Source organism: Thyridium curvatum, assembly GCF_004353045.1.
Source record: "Thyridium curvatum strain D216 chromosome Unknown NODE_34_length_383523_cov_77.689754, whole genome shotgun sequence".
In the NCBI taxonomy this organism is placed as follows: domain Eukaryota; kingdom Fungi; phylum Ascomycota; class Sordariomycetes; order Thyridiales; family Thyridiaceae; genus Thyridium; species Thyridium curvatum.
Window position 1 is genome coordinate 264304 of NW_022156789.1, and position 15723 is coordinate 280026.

General features: G+C 57.4%; 4 protein-coding genes across 4 annotated transcripts; 3 read left to right on the top strand and 1 right to left on the bottom strand.

Moving 5' to 3' along the window:
- Nucleotides 1-1281: 1281 nt before the first annotated feature.
- Nucleotides 1282-2403, top strand: E0L32_006182 (uncharacterized protein; the record flags this gene model as incomplete). Its single annotated transcript, XM_031140786.1, has 1 exon — nt 1282-2403. The coding sequence occupies one exon, from the start codon at nt 1282-1284 to the stop codon at nt 2401-2403; it is 1122 nt and encodes a 373-aa protein (XP_030995163.1).
- Nucleotides 2404-3272: 869 nt separating this feature from the next.
- Nucleotides 3273-3794, top strand: E0L32_006183 (uncharacterized protein; the record flags this gene model as incomplete). Its single annotated transcript, XM_031140787.1, has 1 exon — nt 3273-3794. The coding sequence occupies one exon, from the start codon at nt 3273-3275 to the stop codon at nt 3792-3794; it is 522 nt and encodes a 173-aa protein (XP_030995164.1).
- Nucleotides 3795-4260: 466 nt separating this feature from the next.
- E0L32_006184 (uncharacterized protein) lies at nt 4261-8958 on the bottom strand (the record flags this gene model as incomplete). The annotated part of the gene is made up of 2 exons (XM_031140788.1): nt 4261-8469; nt 8548-8958. 2 exons carry the CDS (start codon nt 8956-8958, stop codon nt 4261-4263), a joined length of 4620 nt encoding a protein of 1539 aa, XP_030995165.1.
- A 2724-nt stretch (nt 8959-11682) lies between these two features.
- E0L32_006185 (uncharacterized protein) lies at nt 11683-15653 on the top strand (the record flags this gene model as incomplete). The annotated part of the gene is made up of 2 exons (XM_031140789.1): nt 11683-12631; nt 12685-15653. 2 exons carry the CDS (start codon nt 11683-11685, stop codon nt 15651-15653), a joined length of 3918 nt encoding a protein of 1305 aa, XP_030995166.1.
- Nucleotides 15654-15723: the final 70 nt, after the last annotated feature.

Here is a 15723-nt window from a genome sequence, read left to right on the forward strand (position 1 = left end):
CGCAGCAGCTACCTGACGCCAATGCAGCACTGATCGGTGGCAAGCCGTTGAAGATCCAGACTTGTTTGCCTCTTGGGCCGAATCGAAGACGCCAATCTTTGGCACGCAATGACGGACCAGTCGAGTCGCATGTGAGGCGCAACGGCTTTCTGGGACGTCTGATTAGACAGCATCTTGAGGCTCAGAGCCAAAAGCTGAAGCATTGAGCATTGTGTATCGGCAAAGAGTCAATCAATTCGACGCCCAGCCGTGCACTTCATATCTGATGCACACGAGCCCGGCTAAATCAGGTCTAGGCGGGAAAGCCCTGCAGGCGCTGAAAATATTTGCCACGGGCTGCTAAATCAGGTAGTGATTTGGGGCTGAGTGGCCCAGCGCTGGATGGAGATCGCCGCTCGTGTTTTGTATGGATGTGCCATGGCCAGTACGAGAGAGAGAAGAGCGAGGGAGCCCCCACTAAAAAGGAGGATGGGTTGGTTGGTGGAGGGAGGACTACGGACTAGGTAAGGGAGGAATGCATGGAATAATGGATGAATTGCGATCCTCTCTCCCTTTTCTCGCGCCCTCCTCGCTCACAGGCTCCAGGCTCAGCCACCCACCCGCACGCAAACATCCTTGGAAAGCCCTCCCAAGCTTCCTGTTTCTCCCTCCTCGTCCAGGCACGCACACGCAAACCACCCACCCACCCATCCGGATCTGTCCTCTCCTGAAGCCATCGCCATCGCCATCGCCATCAGCCAGACTGCTGCTCGGATACTTCTTGGAGCCAGAAGAAAGGGTGCAATGCTTACAGCGTAGTGCGTGTCCCTGTCAGCACACTTCTTGCCTACCCTCCTTTATTGCCCACCCATTTGTTTCCCTTTTTCCCACTCGCCATCTCCAGTGCCCGCTTTTTTCCTCTTTCCTCTCTTCTCTGCATCACACCAGCGACCGCGCAACCGGCTTCCCAACACTTCCGGTGCGCTCCTCTTCCTTTCGACGTCTCTCGTTCACAGTCACTCGCTACTCGCCATACAACCGGCTTCCCGCCATCTCGTTCCACAGCCGCAACCATCTGGAGGTGTTGGCAATCAGCTGGGATTGATCTTGATTCGCCCGACCGATCGAACCCTCCCTCATCAACCCCCGGGCTGTCCGCCCTCAGCTCATCGTAACACTGCGTCTGCTCCCGTGCGAACGCCGACGCACAGCGAATCGTTTTTTTTCCCTTCATCCATCTCGACGACCGACGAAGCCATCATTACATCGTCATCCCAATCGTATCGCACACAGGCCCGAGCCATGGCGCGCTCACGCATGTCTCTGAAGCACACGCTTCTCCTGACCACGCTCGTCATCCTCGGCTTCTTCTCCGCCGCTGCCATGGCCCAGAACGACAAAAGCTCCAACTCGGCGAGCGCCACCAACTCGGCCAACCAGCCCTCACAATCGGCTTCCAAGTCGGGCGACAACAAGCAGTCCAGCACCGACACCAAGGCATCTGCCACCGCCAGCTCGGGAAGCGCCAGCGCTTCGTCCTCGACAGACAGCAAGTCGACACCGACTTCCAAGCCTCCCTCCTTGACGTCGGCCACGTCCTCGTCAGGGCCCATCCGGTCCATGCCCACCCTGTCCCGGACCGTCGACCAGACCATCCCGACCTACCCCCCTCCCGCCGTCCCCGACACCAAGAACGCCCCCTTCATGCAGCACTCGACCGCCCCCGACGGCACCGTCTTCATCGCCGTCGGCGCCATCCTCGGCGCCTTCGGCATCGCCATCCTCGCCTGGCGCGGCATCGTCGCCTGCCTGCTGCACCGCTCCGTCGAGCGCGCCGCCATGGTCCAGCACGCCGCCAACGACAAGGCCGCCTTCCCCGCCCCGCCCGCGCCCTTCTACAAGTACTCGGACCGCGACTCGTCACCGCACCTCGCCGCCCGCGGCACACGGCGGACGACCCGGGGTCCCATCCCCTCGTCGACGCCCTCGCAGACCAACCTCTTCTTCTCGCCCACGGCCGCCGCGGGCGGCGGCAACGGCGGCGGCGCGGGCGGCAGCACCCGGGACTCGCGCTTCCTGCCCTCGGGCTTCTACGCCGCCGGCTCGGCCTCGCCGGGCCCCCAGCAGCACACGGCGTCCATCAGCCTGTCCAACCTGCGGCCCGACTCGCGGGGGTACGCCCGCGCCGTCGGTCCCAGCCCGCCCGAGTCGCCCAACTTTGGGCCCAGCCGCGCCACCCCCCAGCCGCGCAACGTCAGCACCAGCTCGCTCAACCTCAACCGGCCGCCTAGCGGGCGCGCCCCGAGCGCCTTCCTCGACGACCTGCTCGACGACCAGCCGCACATGTTCCCCCCGTCCTCGACGGGCCCCGTCTCGAGCTCGCACACGCGCAACTTTAGCGGGTCGACGCAGGGCCGGTTCTAGAGAGGCGGGCTGGAGCTCGGTTTGGTTGTTTGATATCTCTAGGATGCATGACGTCTCCAATTTCTGGGGAGGGGCGTTGTAGAACAAAAATACCTCTTCATTATTCTTTTTTATGGGCATGTCGGCGCAAAAAGGGTTTGGGAGGGCTTTTGTGTCTGTATTTTAAGGTTTCCAGAAACCTTGGTCAAGGAGGGGGACTGGTCTTGCGAGAGAAAAACAAAGTACGACTTGTTAATAATATTTCTACTAGGTGATTGGAGAAGAGGATGCTGCGGAGAGGACGTTAGGTCCGAGAGCATTCGCTCGCATTTGCGGGTTTTGACGTGGGCTCGAGCATTGAGTTTGTCCCCTCGGGAGACAAGGTCTGGTGGTTTTTTTCTTCTTTCTTTTCCTCTCTTCAGGCACTCGTTTTGACTACATTTCTTCCTCTTGTTATTATAGGCATTAGAGAGGAGTATCGGTGTCGTTGTAGGCTGGTCACTCGATTGACTGTCTTTACCAATACGACTATTGTGTTATTCGTTCAGCATATTGCCAATGATATGTGAAGACTGATGTGGATCCTGCGCAGGTGTTTAATGCTGCTGGTCATCATGGACACTACGCAGGTCAACAAATACTTCCAGGCGTGCAGTTCAAGGGGTGGGCTATGCAGAACAGGCAGGCTGACCGCGAGGCTGCGTGCCGAGAGGGCTGGATGCAGCCTCCTGTGGCTGCAGACTCTGACCGCCTCAATTAGCATTTCAAACCTCACATAGGTAGATCGGCAAACACCACCTAGGGAGACACCTCGAGCAAAGCTGTCATCCAGGGCAACAGGATAGATAGGCGCGGCTCTTGAAACAAGGACCTCCAAACAAAGCCATATCATGTTTCTGTTCCCGCAGCTCCGAGGCACGCTGAAGCTGCTCTTCGAGTACGCCTTCAACATCAACCTCTCCCCGCCGCCTCGGCAGGCTCGACCGCCGGCGCGAGGCGGGCCCGAGGCACCGCGTCTACTGCGATATTCCACGCTTCTCCAGTGGGACCTCTGGGCGCGCGGATGCGGTACTCTGAGCCGCGAAGAAGCGCGGGACGTACTCCTGCCCCACGAACGTCTCTTGGAAGACTTGGCGGCCGCTTTGCGCCGCGCCGGGTGGACCGAGACGGACGAGGATCTCATGAACTGGTCCCTGGACGCAGGAGATGTTCCGGATGGCGACGCAGGTGGAGAGATCGAGATACCCCTGGGCTACGTATGGGGGAACGAGCTCGAAGTTGGCTGCATCGATAGCAATGATATATGCACCGAACCCTTGGCGAGGATCCAGGCCGTGTCCAACGCTTCACCGGACACGCTCAGTTGGACTGCCTCGGCGCCGGCGGTGGCGGTCGGGAGCATGAAGGAATGAATCTGTATAATTACCGCCGTTGGTCGATCCTGGACCAGACCTGCAGCCCTTTTAGGAAAACAAATTGGATGAGTGGGAATTTCGGCTACTGACCAAGTGGATTCGGGAGCGTATCGCGAGCGCGCCGAATCATCACCAGCTCATATGTCAGACTGAGACCCCTGGCTCGACCCGATCCAAGTACGAAGGAGCCTATCACCCGATGCCAGCACACGGTTGCTCCTTTTCTTTCTTTCCTACAAATAGGATTATGATATTATATATATGATGCAATATGCAACCGCCCATGAGAAAAGTTTTTTAAAAAAAATACGTACAAGCCCTAAAGTTGGTGGTATATCGTTTTGTATATGCTCTCTCTTCCTCATCCGTCCATGCCGAACGCAGACACAGACCCGCGCCCTTGAACCATGACGATCCCAATCTTCTCTTGACACCTTCAACACCCCCAATATGATCCCATCACTCACATCTCCTCCTTCTCCTTCACCGTCTCTTTATCCTTCCCGCTCCCAATCCCCTCACCTCCCTCCCCATCATCACCACCACCACCAAACCCACCATCCCCATCCCGGCCAAGCCCGCCGAAATCCTCCCTCGCACCGCGTATGTCCTCAAACCGGATCCCGCTGCGGTCGCACATGCCGCGGAAGATGCCGCCCTCGGCGCGGCGCCACAGCTCCATCGGCTCGCCCAGCTCCGCGATGCGGCCCTGGTCCATGACGCAGATGCGGTCGTAGCCCACGATCGTGCGCAGCCGGTGCGCGATGCACAGCAGCGTGCGGCCCCGGAACGCCGACGCCATGGTCCGCTGGATCTTGTCGTCCGTCTCCATGTCGACCGACGACGTGGCCTCGTCGCAGACGATGATGCGGCTGCCCCTGACGAGCGCGCGCGCCAGCGCCATGAGCTGCCGCTGGCCCAGGGAGAAGTTGAGCCCGTCCTCCTCGACGACGCTGTCGAGGTGGATGCGGCCCGTCTCTTTGTTGTTGGTGGTGGCGGTGGTGGTGTTGCCAGCCGCTCCTGCCGTGGGTGCAGGAGCATCCTTAGACGACGCCGCAGCAGCAGCCGGCTTGTAGGTATTGCTCGCCTCGCTACTGCCCGCACCAGCACCAGTCCCACTGCCCTCCTCGCTCACCAGATCCGCCTGCCGCAGCGCAGACCACAGCTCCGCATCGGTGTGCTCGTCAAACGGGTCGAGGTTGCTGCGCACCGTGCCACGGAACAGCGTCGGGTCCTGGGGGATGATAGCGAGCCGGCTCCGCAGGTCGCCGAGGCCGATGGTCGAGATGTCGACGCCGTCGATGGTGATGTGCCCGCCGCTGAGCTCGACGAGCCGGAACAGCGTCGACATGATGCTCGACTTGCCCGCGCCCGTGCGGCCGACGATGCCGATGCGCTCCCCGCCGCGCACGTGCATGTTGAGCCCCTGCAGCACGAGCGGCAGCCCTTCGCGGTACCGCATCTCGACGTTGTCGAACACGATCTCGCCCTTCTCGGGCCACTCCTTGCGCACCTCGACCGTGTGCAGCGGCGCCTCCTCCTCGAGCTGCGTGCCGTAGTACTGGATGCGCTCGACGGCGTTCATGCCGTTCTCGACCTCGGCGAGCTGGCGCACCGTGAACTGCAGCATCTGCACGATGGCGAGGATGTACGACAGCACCAGGCCGCCGATCGAGGGCGACACGCTGAAGCGCGACGTGACGACCAGGATGCCCGTCGTGAAGACGAGCAGGTTGCCGATCATGTCGAGGCGCACGGCGAGCCAGCGCTGGTTGGAAAAGGTCAGGTAGTACGCCGCGTTCATCTCGTCGATGGCCCGGCGCAGCTCCCCGACGAAGCGGTCCTGCAGGCCGTACGCGCGGATCGACGACACGCCGCTGAGGCCCTCGCCGAACTTGGCAAACACCGTCGAGCGCAGGACGCTCTCGAAGCGCTTGACCTCGCGCGCCGAGGCGCGGTAGTAGGTCGTGGCGAACAGGAACAAAAAGAAGAGGGGCACCAGCGCGATGGCGAAGTAGTGGAAGTAGGCGATGATGAGCGCAAAGACGGCGAGGATGGCGGCGATGGAGAAGAAGTACATGCGCATCGCGTCCGACAGGTTGTTGTCCATGACGTCGACGTCGCGGCTGAAGCGGTTCGTGATGCGGCCCAGCGGCGTCGTGTCGAAGAAGGACATGGGCGCGCGCAGGACACGCGAGACGGCCTGGCGCAGGAGGGCCTTGCTGGCCGCCGTGCCGAAGATGGACAGCGAGACCATGAAGAGGAACATGAGCAGGGCCTGCACGGCGCCCAGGCCGGCATACACGCCAATGTAGATGCCCGTCGTCAGGCCGTACTTGTCCGAGGTCCACCACGAGAGCCAGAGCGAGGTGACGATGTTGGCGGCCTGGGAGATGACAAGGAGGAAGAAGACGATGACGCCATTGAATATCGAGCCCGAGGCGCGGACGTAGTCGCCGTAGACGGACCATGGTACACTAGCAACAGCGCGCTCTTCGGATTGCATCAGCGCCTTGCCCTTCTTCTTGCCGCGGCGTTCGTCCTTGCTGAGGGCGGTCTGCGTCAGTGCGGGCCCGTCCTTCTTTTCCTCCTCGACGGCCGTGGTCTCCATGAGCTGCTGGAACCCGGCGTGATCACGCATGAGGTTTTCGAAGGTATCAATCGCTTGGATCTTGCCGCCCTCCATCCAGATGATCCTGTCGCAGCGGTTGAGCACCCAGAGCTGATGCGTCGCCAGCACGCGGCACTTGTCCTTGAGCAGACCCATGATGGCATTGTCAAAGATATGGCGGCCGACGTGCGCGTCGACAGCACTGAGCGGGTCGTCCATGAGCACGATGTCGGCGTCAAAGTAGATGGCGCGCGCGATGTTGAGGCGCTGCTTCTGCCCTCCGGAGATGGTGATGCCGCGCTCGCCAATCTCGGTCAGGTCGTTGTGGGGCAGCATGTCGAGGTCGGGCTGCAGGGCGCAGGCCTTGATGACGTCGCGGTACCACTGCTTGTCCATCTCCTTGCCGAAGAGGATGTTGTCCCGCAGCGTGGCGTTCTGGATCCATGCGTACTGCGGGCAGAAGGCCCTCTGCGCTCCGAGGACGACCTCGCCGCTCGTCTTGCGCATGTCACCCGCCAAGGCTGCGAGGAGGGACGTCTTACCACTGCCTACGGTGCCGATCACGGCGACTAGCTCATTGCGGCCGATCTCGAAACTGATGTCCTGCAGCTTGAAAGGTTCTCTCTCCTCAACCAGGGTACTCGCGTCGCCAGAGCTGCCTGCTGGAGATTGCGGTCGTGGCTGTTGCGGCTGCTGCTTTACTCCGCCCTTTGGCTTGTCGCCCTTGCCGCCGTCCTCGGTATCCTGCGTCGGCGTGCGCTCCCAGGTAAAAGAGGCGTGGTGCATCTCGACGGCGTTCTCGCCGTCTGGTTTCCAGGCCAGCTCCTCCTCTTGCTCCTCGGCGAGCATGAACTCCTCGATACGCTTGACGGAGGACCAGGCGTCGGTGACCTGGCCAATGACTAGGGGCAGCAGGTTGAGCGGCATGCGCAGGCCGTTGAACAGAGCCAGAGACGAGAAGACCTCGGCCGGGTTCAGATTGTGGTGGGACAGCGAGTAAGTAATGAAAGAGAGCATGGACGCGAAGATAGGCAGCGACAGCGAGATGGCCATGATGGCGTTACGGATCGACAGCACGACTTGGATGGCCGAGATCTCGCGCGCGCGGTACTCCTCGAGGCGCTTCATGAAGGAGCTCTCCCAGCCGAAGTACTTGACAAAGCGCACGGATTGCAGGATCTCTTGGGTCAGACTGACGCGCTGGTCAGTGATCTTGTTGATGCCCTTGCGGCGCACGAACAGGCTCTTGATGGCGCGGGTCAGGATGGGCATGCCGATGACGAGCAGGCCGAAGCCGGCGAGGGCGCTATAGGTCAGGTTGACAAGGAGCAGGGCAAGAGTGATGAGCAGGGAGATGGGCGCCGTCCAGATGATGTGGAACAGACCGGAGGCCTGGTCGATACGGTAGGTGTCGACGCTCATGAGGTTGACGACACGGCCGTTGCCCCAGCCAATACCGTCTCCCGAGACGTCAGCAGCGTGCGCCGGCGGGCCCTTCTTGTCCTTCTTCTTGTTCTTCTTGTCTTTCGGCTTCTCGGCGGGCTTCTCCGCGTCCGCGCCAGCCTCTGCTCCTCCCTCGATCGCGAGACCGCCAGCCTTGGCCCTCCCGGAGATCTTCATGCTCTTCTCGTAGATCAGCCCGATCAGAGAGGCTCTAACCTGCCCACCGACCATCATACCGCGGTAGATAAAGTGATTGGTACCCAAGCTCTGCACGATCTGCATGATGGTCACGCCAAACACGAGGCCGATGCCGTTGCCGAGATGCGGCGCGGACTGGCCGCGGAGGTTGGCGATATACGCGTCTGTGGCGAACTGGATGAGGTAGCGCAGGACGAAGGGCGAGAGGACCTGGACGATGGCGGACACGAGCTGGCAGGCGCCTCCGAACCAGAACTCCCAGAAGTAGGCCTCGTGGATGGCCCACAGCAGCGGGTGCTTGTCGCCGTTTGCGACGCGGCGGTTGAAGGCCTCGCGGACCTTGGCCGACATGGGCTCGACGGCGCGGTCCGGGTTCACGTCGTAGATGTCATTTGGTTCCAGCTGGCGCTTGTAGCCGGTCTGTGATTTTCGTCGAGGTTAGCCAGCTCCCACCCACACGAAGTCCGTGATATCTCGGCGATTGATTGACTAACGTACCGACATGAGCGGGCCCTGCCAGTAAAAGATGAGCTTGTTGAAGAAGCCGGCCTTGTACTCCGGGCAGACGGTCTTCTCCTCCGGCACGTCGGGGATCCTGCCCCATCGCAGCGGGTTCGGGGTCTTGTACCACTTGCGCTGGACGGGCGGGTGCCGGCTGGTGGCCGCGGTGGTGGCGCTGGTGTTGGTGGCATAGCTGCGCAGGCGGGCGAGCTCCTCGCGCTGCTCTATGCTCTCGGCGTCGTCGCCGGCGCCGGCCTTGTCGAGGGGATCGACGTCCCGCTCGAGCTCGGCCGAGGCGATCTCCTTCTCGGCGTCGATGTCCTCGTCATGGTCCGGGCGCTGGACGTCGGTGAGCAGGTCGACGGAGGGATTGCGATCCTTCTCGTGCTCGCCGGGGTCCGTCGTCATGGTCCGCTATCAAGAGGGCCAAGATATGATCGTACAATTCTGCGGGAGAGACGAGAGGAGGGAATGCGCCGAACCTCTTTTTAAGTGGAGGGAGAGGACCGTGGTGTACAATGGCGCTTGAAGATACCAGAGGGGCCGACCTTGGTTACGTGGGCGACTACCTCGGAGCCTTTGTTCTATGCATGAAGCCTGTCTCTTCTCGAAGGGCCAAGAGAAAAGGTCCAGAAAAGGAAGAGGGAGGGGGTGGGAGAAGAAGTAGCAAAAGAGTCAGACAAGGCAGAAGCAGGGAGGCGAAAGCAATAAAGATGCATGCATGCACACGACACACACCCACAGACGCAGACGCAGACACACGGACAGATACACCGGGATCCAGACCAATGGATGGGGATTAAAAATGGTGTCGGAATGATTTGGTAGCTTTTTCAGCAGAATAAATATGGGGAAACGGACAAGATGAAGTCCGGGCCGGCGTCATGGAGAGACCAGACATCAAATCGATTGAAGCAGAGAGGACCGGGGATCAGTGATTGGGCAGATGCAAGACAAGCTTTCCAACGACCCCAACGTCAAGGTGGATTAGTGTGCTGGGATGGGGGAGGATACCAAGGTAGAATGTGATGGGGAGGGGGATCCGAATCCGAATAGCTAGACAGTTGACGGGGCTCGGATTTAAACCGAGGAGCAGCTGGCTGGGTGAGGCAACAGCAGGGAGGGCTGATGGACAGGGCAAGAGTTGCGAGAAGAAACAGCTACCTAACTTCGTACCCAGGTCGGTATCGATGACAAATGCAATCATGATCTACCTATTCGCCTGCCCTGGGAAAGGGGACAAAACATTCCCTGCCGGATTTAAACGGCAAGTTAAAGACCGGGATTGTACACTACAAGTAGAGAGATGCACAATTACACGCGTCACGCATTTTATTTTTCATAACTACAGCTGCCACCTTCTTCTGGCAGGCCTTCATCAGTGCTACGGTTTGCAAGGCTGCTTCTGTGCATCACTCTGCTCGCAGCATTATGGCTGTACTTGTAGTCGGCTCAATCTCGCCGATGCTTCATCCTTGCTGTACATTTCTGTACTGTTGAGTAAAGGTAATACTCGGAAACCGAGAAAGAAAAAGAAGAAGCCCCTTCCCAATCGGGCGCTGGGGCGGGAGGGGCTTCGGCCACGCGGTGCTTGTGGACACCGACATTCGAGACATTCTAGCGGTTCTTCGGGGAGTTTGACTCGACCACAGTAGACGGTAGTCCACGTTGTCGCAAAAGCTGTTCCCAAGGCACTGGCGTGCGTCCATTGCTTCAAATGCAGGAACGACCCCAACCATTGGCAACTGCCCCTTTCTCCCCAGATTCGTAATCCCGCCTGCAGATGAGCAAATCTCAACATTAGACTACATGTAACTCGGGCATGGGCTGCAAAGTTCGTGACAACCTGGAATGATCACCTCCACAGTCTCCACTGAAAGTTGGGCTTGAATGTGGTTGGCTATCGGCCTGAACAGGGACTTGCTTGTACCTACCTAAGGTATTGAAGCCTCCAGTCAGAGCTGTGCCGCCTTAGGTGCTTATTGACAGGTACAGGGAATGTGGGTTGGTAATCGCCATGGGGACTTTTTTCAGCATCCCTCACCTGCACAGTCCACTATCCCTCGCCCCAATCCATATTTGGTACACGAGCATCGCACTCGTGCCCTCCTTTAGGTAAGTCTCTAGAGTGCCAGTCTTGCTGGGTAATCTTGAGGGTAGGGTGTTCTTTGGCGACCAACATAGAGTGCTGACTGATCATCCAGAGGAACTATCCAATGTGACTTGCAGGCGCGTGCCACGCATGGATACACGGCAACCCGCCCACTCAGGCGCAAGGACATGCAAGATATCTCTCCGACCACCTAGTGTCGAAAAGGCGGTATGGGACTTACGAGTGCGCCATGAGTGTCACCCTCAAGCTCAGACGGGCACGGGGGTGTCGCTTGGGCAGCTTATCATCCCGATTGTATGACGCGGAGACTAGGGATTGAACCCCTACTCCGCCCTGACCTTTTGATCTGACCCGGTGCCGAGTCGGCCGCCCATGGTTGGTCAGCACATGAATGACGGTTGCGACTCCGTAGTTCGGGGTCGGAATGTGGAGAGAGGGTCGGCGTTCAACGCCAGACCATCTCTTACTACCTCCCACAGCGAACCCCATGTCGATATCATCATCACACCTCGCAGGAACTCGTTCTAGGTCATCATTCAAGTTGAAGATATGAAAGACCAGAAGCGGACCTATCAGAGGTCCGGCCAACAAGCAGCTGAGCCAAGTGTCTCTAGCTGCTTGTACTGGGCATACGTTATCATGAGTATTATGCCTGCGCCACAGTGTCGACCAGCTCTTAACTCAGATCTGGTGCTTCATTGAAGCGCTGAGATACTTGCAGCATAGGTATGCTCGACGAGTTGAAGGTTATCCTCCTTTGCATGCTCTGATCAGACCTATGCTCACCTATTCTGCCGCCCCTCAGCCGCACATGCAAGCTGGAAACGATTGGGGCAGAGATTCTGTTGGTAGGCGCCGATGCAGCAGCGAATCCGATGGCCTGATTGTTTGCCCCTCATTTGTCGTTTTCGCTTCTTCTCTTGCATGGTCAGTCCTGACACTTTGATCATCGATTGCAAACATGTCTGACTGAATTTCGACCCTTGCCACCCCCTAGTTCATTCCTTGCTGCTATCGCGATGAGAAAGGTCAAGGGCAAGTTTGCCCACCTATTCAAGCGTGACAAGGCGCCCCAAACACAACTGCAGCCGCCCAACAGCTCGAACCCGCCCAACGGAACCACCCTCGAGCCCTTCGAGGCCCCTGCTGCAGTTTTATTTCCAGAGGGAATCAAGATACTTCATGATTGCCCTGACGCTGTGGTCGATGTTTGCTTCATCCACGGCCTCACGGGTGATCGCGAGAGAACCTGGACCGCGACTGGGCAGAAGGAACCATGGCCCAAGACCCTTCTCCCAGCCAAGCTCGAGAAAACACGCATCCTCACATATGGCTACGATGCCTATGTTGTTCGCAAAGACCATGTCTCGACAAATCGGCTGATCGATCACGCGACAAATTTCCTTCATATTCTTGTTGCTGATAGAACCACGCCCAACATCTCGTCCCGCCCGATCATCTTTGTCACCCACAGCCTGGGCGGTCTTGTTTGCAAAGAAGCACTTCTCCTATCGCGAGACAACGCCGAGCATCATCTTCGCTCGATCTTCGAGTCCACAAAAGGGATCATATTCATGGGCACTCCACACAAGGGTTCCTGGATGGCTCGGTGGGCTGAAATACCGGTGTCTGCCATCGGCTTGATTATGCCCACCAACCCTTCTTTGCTTGATGTTCTACAGACAGACAATCAGTACCTCGAATCGATCCGAACCAGGTTCTCAGTGATGCTACGAGAGCAACGTGAGAGCGGGCGGCAGCTCGAAGTGACCTGCTTTTTTGAAGAGTTGCCATTGACTACCCAACCGAAAATCGGCATAGTTGTATCTAAAGACTCTGCTGTCCTTGAAGGCTATAACCCTCTCTCAATTCGTGCAGATCATCGGAATATAGTCAGGTTTGCTTCTGAAGAAGATCCTGGGTTTAAGAGGGTGCTTGGAGAATTGGCCAGATGGAGATACCAGATTGGTAACGCTTTCATGGAATGCTTCGATGTCGTCATGGGACTAATCATATCTCAGTTCATTCCGTTTCAACAGCTCTGTCACAAAGTCACCAGGACTGTCTGAAATCACTTGCCTTCCCAGAACTCAACGACCGAGCCAACGATGTTGACAAGGCAGCAAAGGGAACATGCGAATGGCTTAAGCACCACGAACTATATCAAGACTGGGCCTCGGGTGCTGGCGGTCTACTCTGGATCAAAGGAAAACCTGGTTCTGGAAAATCGACATTACTCAAACACACACTCCACCACCATGGAAACACTCTCAATGCTAGCAAGGACGACCTGCTACTGTCTTTCTTCTTTCACGACCGGGGCCACGAACTCCAAAAGTCTCCATTAGGCTTCATTCGATCGCTCCTACATCAATCTCTCATTCAGATGCCAGCTGCTCTACCAGAGCTGGTTGAGGGTTTCAACAACAAGCGTCACAGCATGAATGACTGGACTTGGCATCGGAAAGAGCTTCAATCCTTCTTTGAGATGGCTCTGCCAAGGATTTTGCGCCTCCGCCGGGTTTGGCTGTTTATCGACGCCTTAGACGAGTGTGGCGAGGACAATGCGAGAAGCCTTCTCGCGTGGTTGAAAGGTCTGATAGACTCGGTACCTTCTGCTCGCATACAGCTTCGTATATGTGTCACTTGCCGCCACTACCCAATATTGGGCCCAGTTTCTGATTTTGAGATCTGTACCGAGGCGAATAATGAGAATGATATCGTTGTCTACGTTAAAGATCGATTTCTCGAAGATGGGCGCCTGGCCAAATCTGAGATACCGAAGTTGATCACGGACCGTGCTTCCGGCATCTTCATGTGGGCACGACTGGTTGTAGAGCAGATTTTGCGACTCAGACAAGAAGGGGAAGAGCTGCAGGGGTTGATCAAGGTTATCAATTCAATTCCCAGGGAGCTGAACGACTTGTACGACAAGCTCATTCAGGACATGCGTCAGAATGAGGCTTCACTGAAGCTCATGCAGTGGATCTGCTTTGCCTGGCGACCATTGTCTCTTCACGAGTTGGCATGGGCCATGGTCGTTGACTGTGACCAGCCTTCTCAATCATTGGAGGAATATCAACGCCGGGGAAGCTTCCCACACGAGCACGACATGATCGTCTCGAGGATCAAGAAATTGAGCTGTGGCCTTGCTGAGGCAAAGGCATCCTACCAGTCTGATACTGCTTCTGACAGGTCTTCTGTCGATGACGAATCGCTGGAAGATTCCATGTCTGTCCAATTCATTCATCAATCGGTCAAGGATTATTTTCTCGCCCAAGGCCTTTCCGTTCTAGGCGGGCCCTCGACACCAATAGACGCAGCTCTCGTGGCACATTCGCGGCTGGCTAGGACTTGTGTGCATTACCTGGCTGCGGATGAGATTGCTCTAGCGGTAGCAAGGCTTAAGAAAGAGTTCGGATCTGAGCGCACTCGTCGTGGCTCTGAAGCCCTCCTCGACGAGTTCCCTTTCATAGCATATGCGACTTCGTGGGTGGACCACGCCAGTCGGAGCGACACTGAGAGTCTTCAGACCGACCTTCTCAAAGCATTAGATTGGCCATCGAACAACCGCGTTGCATTGTGGGGGAAGGTACGCGGGATGCTTGGATACAGTCTCCGATGGTTGAACGGAACAATCTTACATGTAGCATCTATGGAGGGCATCGAACAGCTTCTGAGGTGTATTATATCGCAGACACCGCCGGGCCAATATCTCGATGCAGTCGATAATTACGGCCAAACACCGCTTTCGCTGGCTGCTCTGGGGGGGCATGAGGGTGTGGTTATCCAACTACTGAATACAGGCCAAGTCGAAGTGGACTCCAATGACAATGTCGGCCGAACGCCTCTTTTATATGCTGCATCTGGCGGCGCTGAAGGTGTAATCAGACAGCTTCTAGATACCGGCCAAGTCAAGGTGGATTCAAAGGACAATGACGGCCGAACGCCTCTTTCATATGCTGCATCTAAAGGCGCTGAAGGTGTAATCAGACAGCTTCTAGAAACAGGCCAAGTCGAAGTGGACTCCAAGGACAATGACGGCCGAACGCCACTTTCACAGGCTGCATATATGGGCAAAGAGGGTGTGGTCAAGCAGCTTCTAGAAACAGGCCAAGTCGAAGTGGACTCCAAGGACAATAACGGCCGAACGCCTCTTTCATATGCTGCATCTAACGGCGCTGAAGGTGTAATCAGACAGCTTCTAGAAACAGGCCAAGTCGAAGTGGACTCCAAGGACAATAACGGCCGAACACCACTTTCGTGGGCTGCTGAGCGGGGTGAAGAGGGTGTGGTCAAGCAACTACTAGACACAGGCCAAGTCGAGGCGGACTTCAAGGACAATGACGGCCAAACGCCACTTTCATGGGCTGCAGAGGGGGGTGAAGAGGGTGTGGTCAGGCAACTACTAGATACAGGCCAAGTCGAAGTGGACTCCAAGGACAATGACGGCCAAACGCCACTTTCATGGGCTGCATATATGGGCAAAGAGGGTGTGGTCAGGCAACTACTAGATACAGGCCAAGTCGAAGTGGACTCCAAGGACAATGACGGCCAAACGCCACTTTCATGGGCTGCATATATGGGCAAAGAGGGTGTGGTCAAGCAACTACTAGACACAGGCCAAGTCGAAGCGGACTCCATGGACAATGACGGCCGAACACCACTTTCGTGGGCTGCTGAGGAGGGAGCAGGGTTTGTGGTGACTTTGCTTCTCAACTCTGCGGAAGTCGACGTCAACTCAAAGGATGGTCAGGGGCGGACAGCGCTTATGTGGGCTGCAAAGGAGGGGAGGGCGCGCGCCGTTCAGTTGCTACTCCAAACTGGTCGGGTTGATCTTGACGCAAAAGACAACGATGGTTTGACAGCGTTAGAACATGCCAGGGTGCAACACAATGAACTGATAGGCGAGCACCGCGTGGATCAGTGGATGGAAGAGCGGTTGCAGATGTTTGACCGTGTGATCCAGCTGCTTGAGTCAGTTGGATAGAGCACAATTTGAGCGTACAGGCATCTATGTTCGGGGAACAAATCAAATCTTTTCATAAGAAAATACCCAA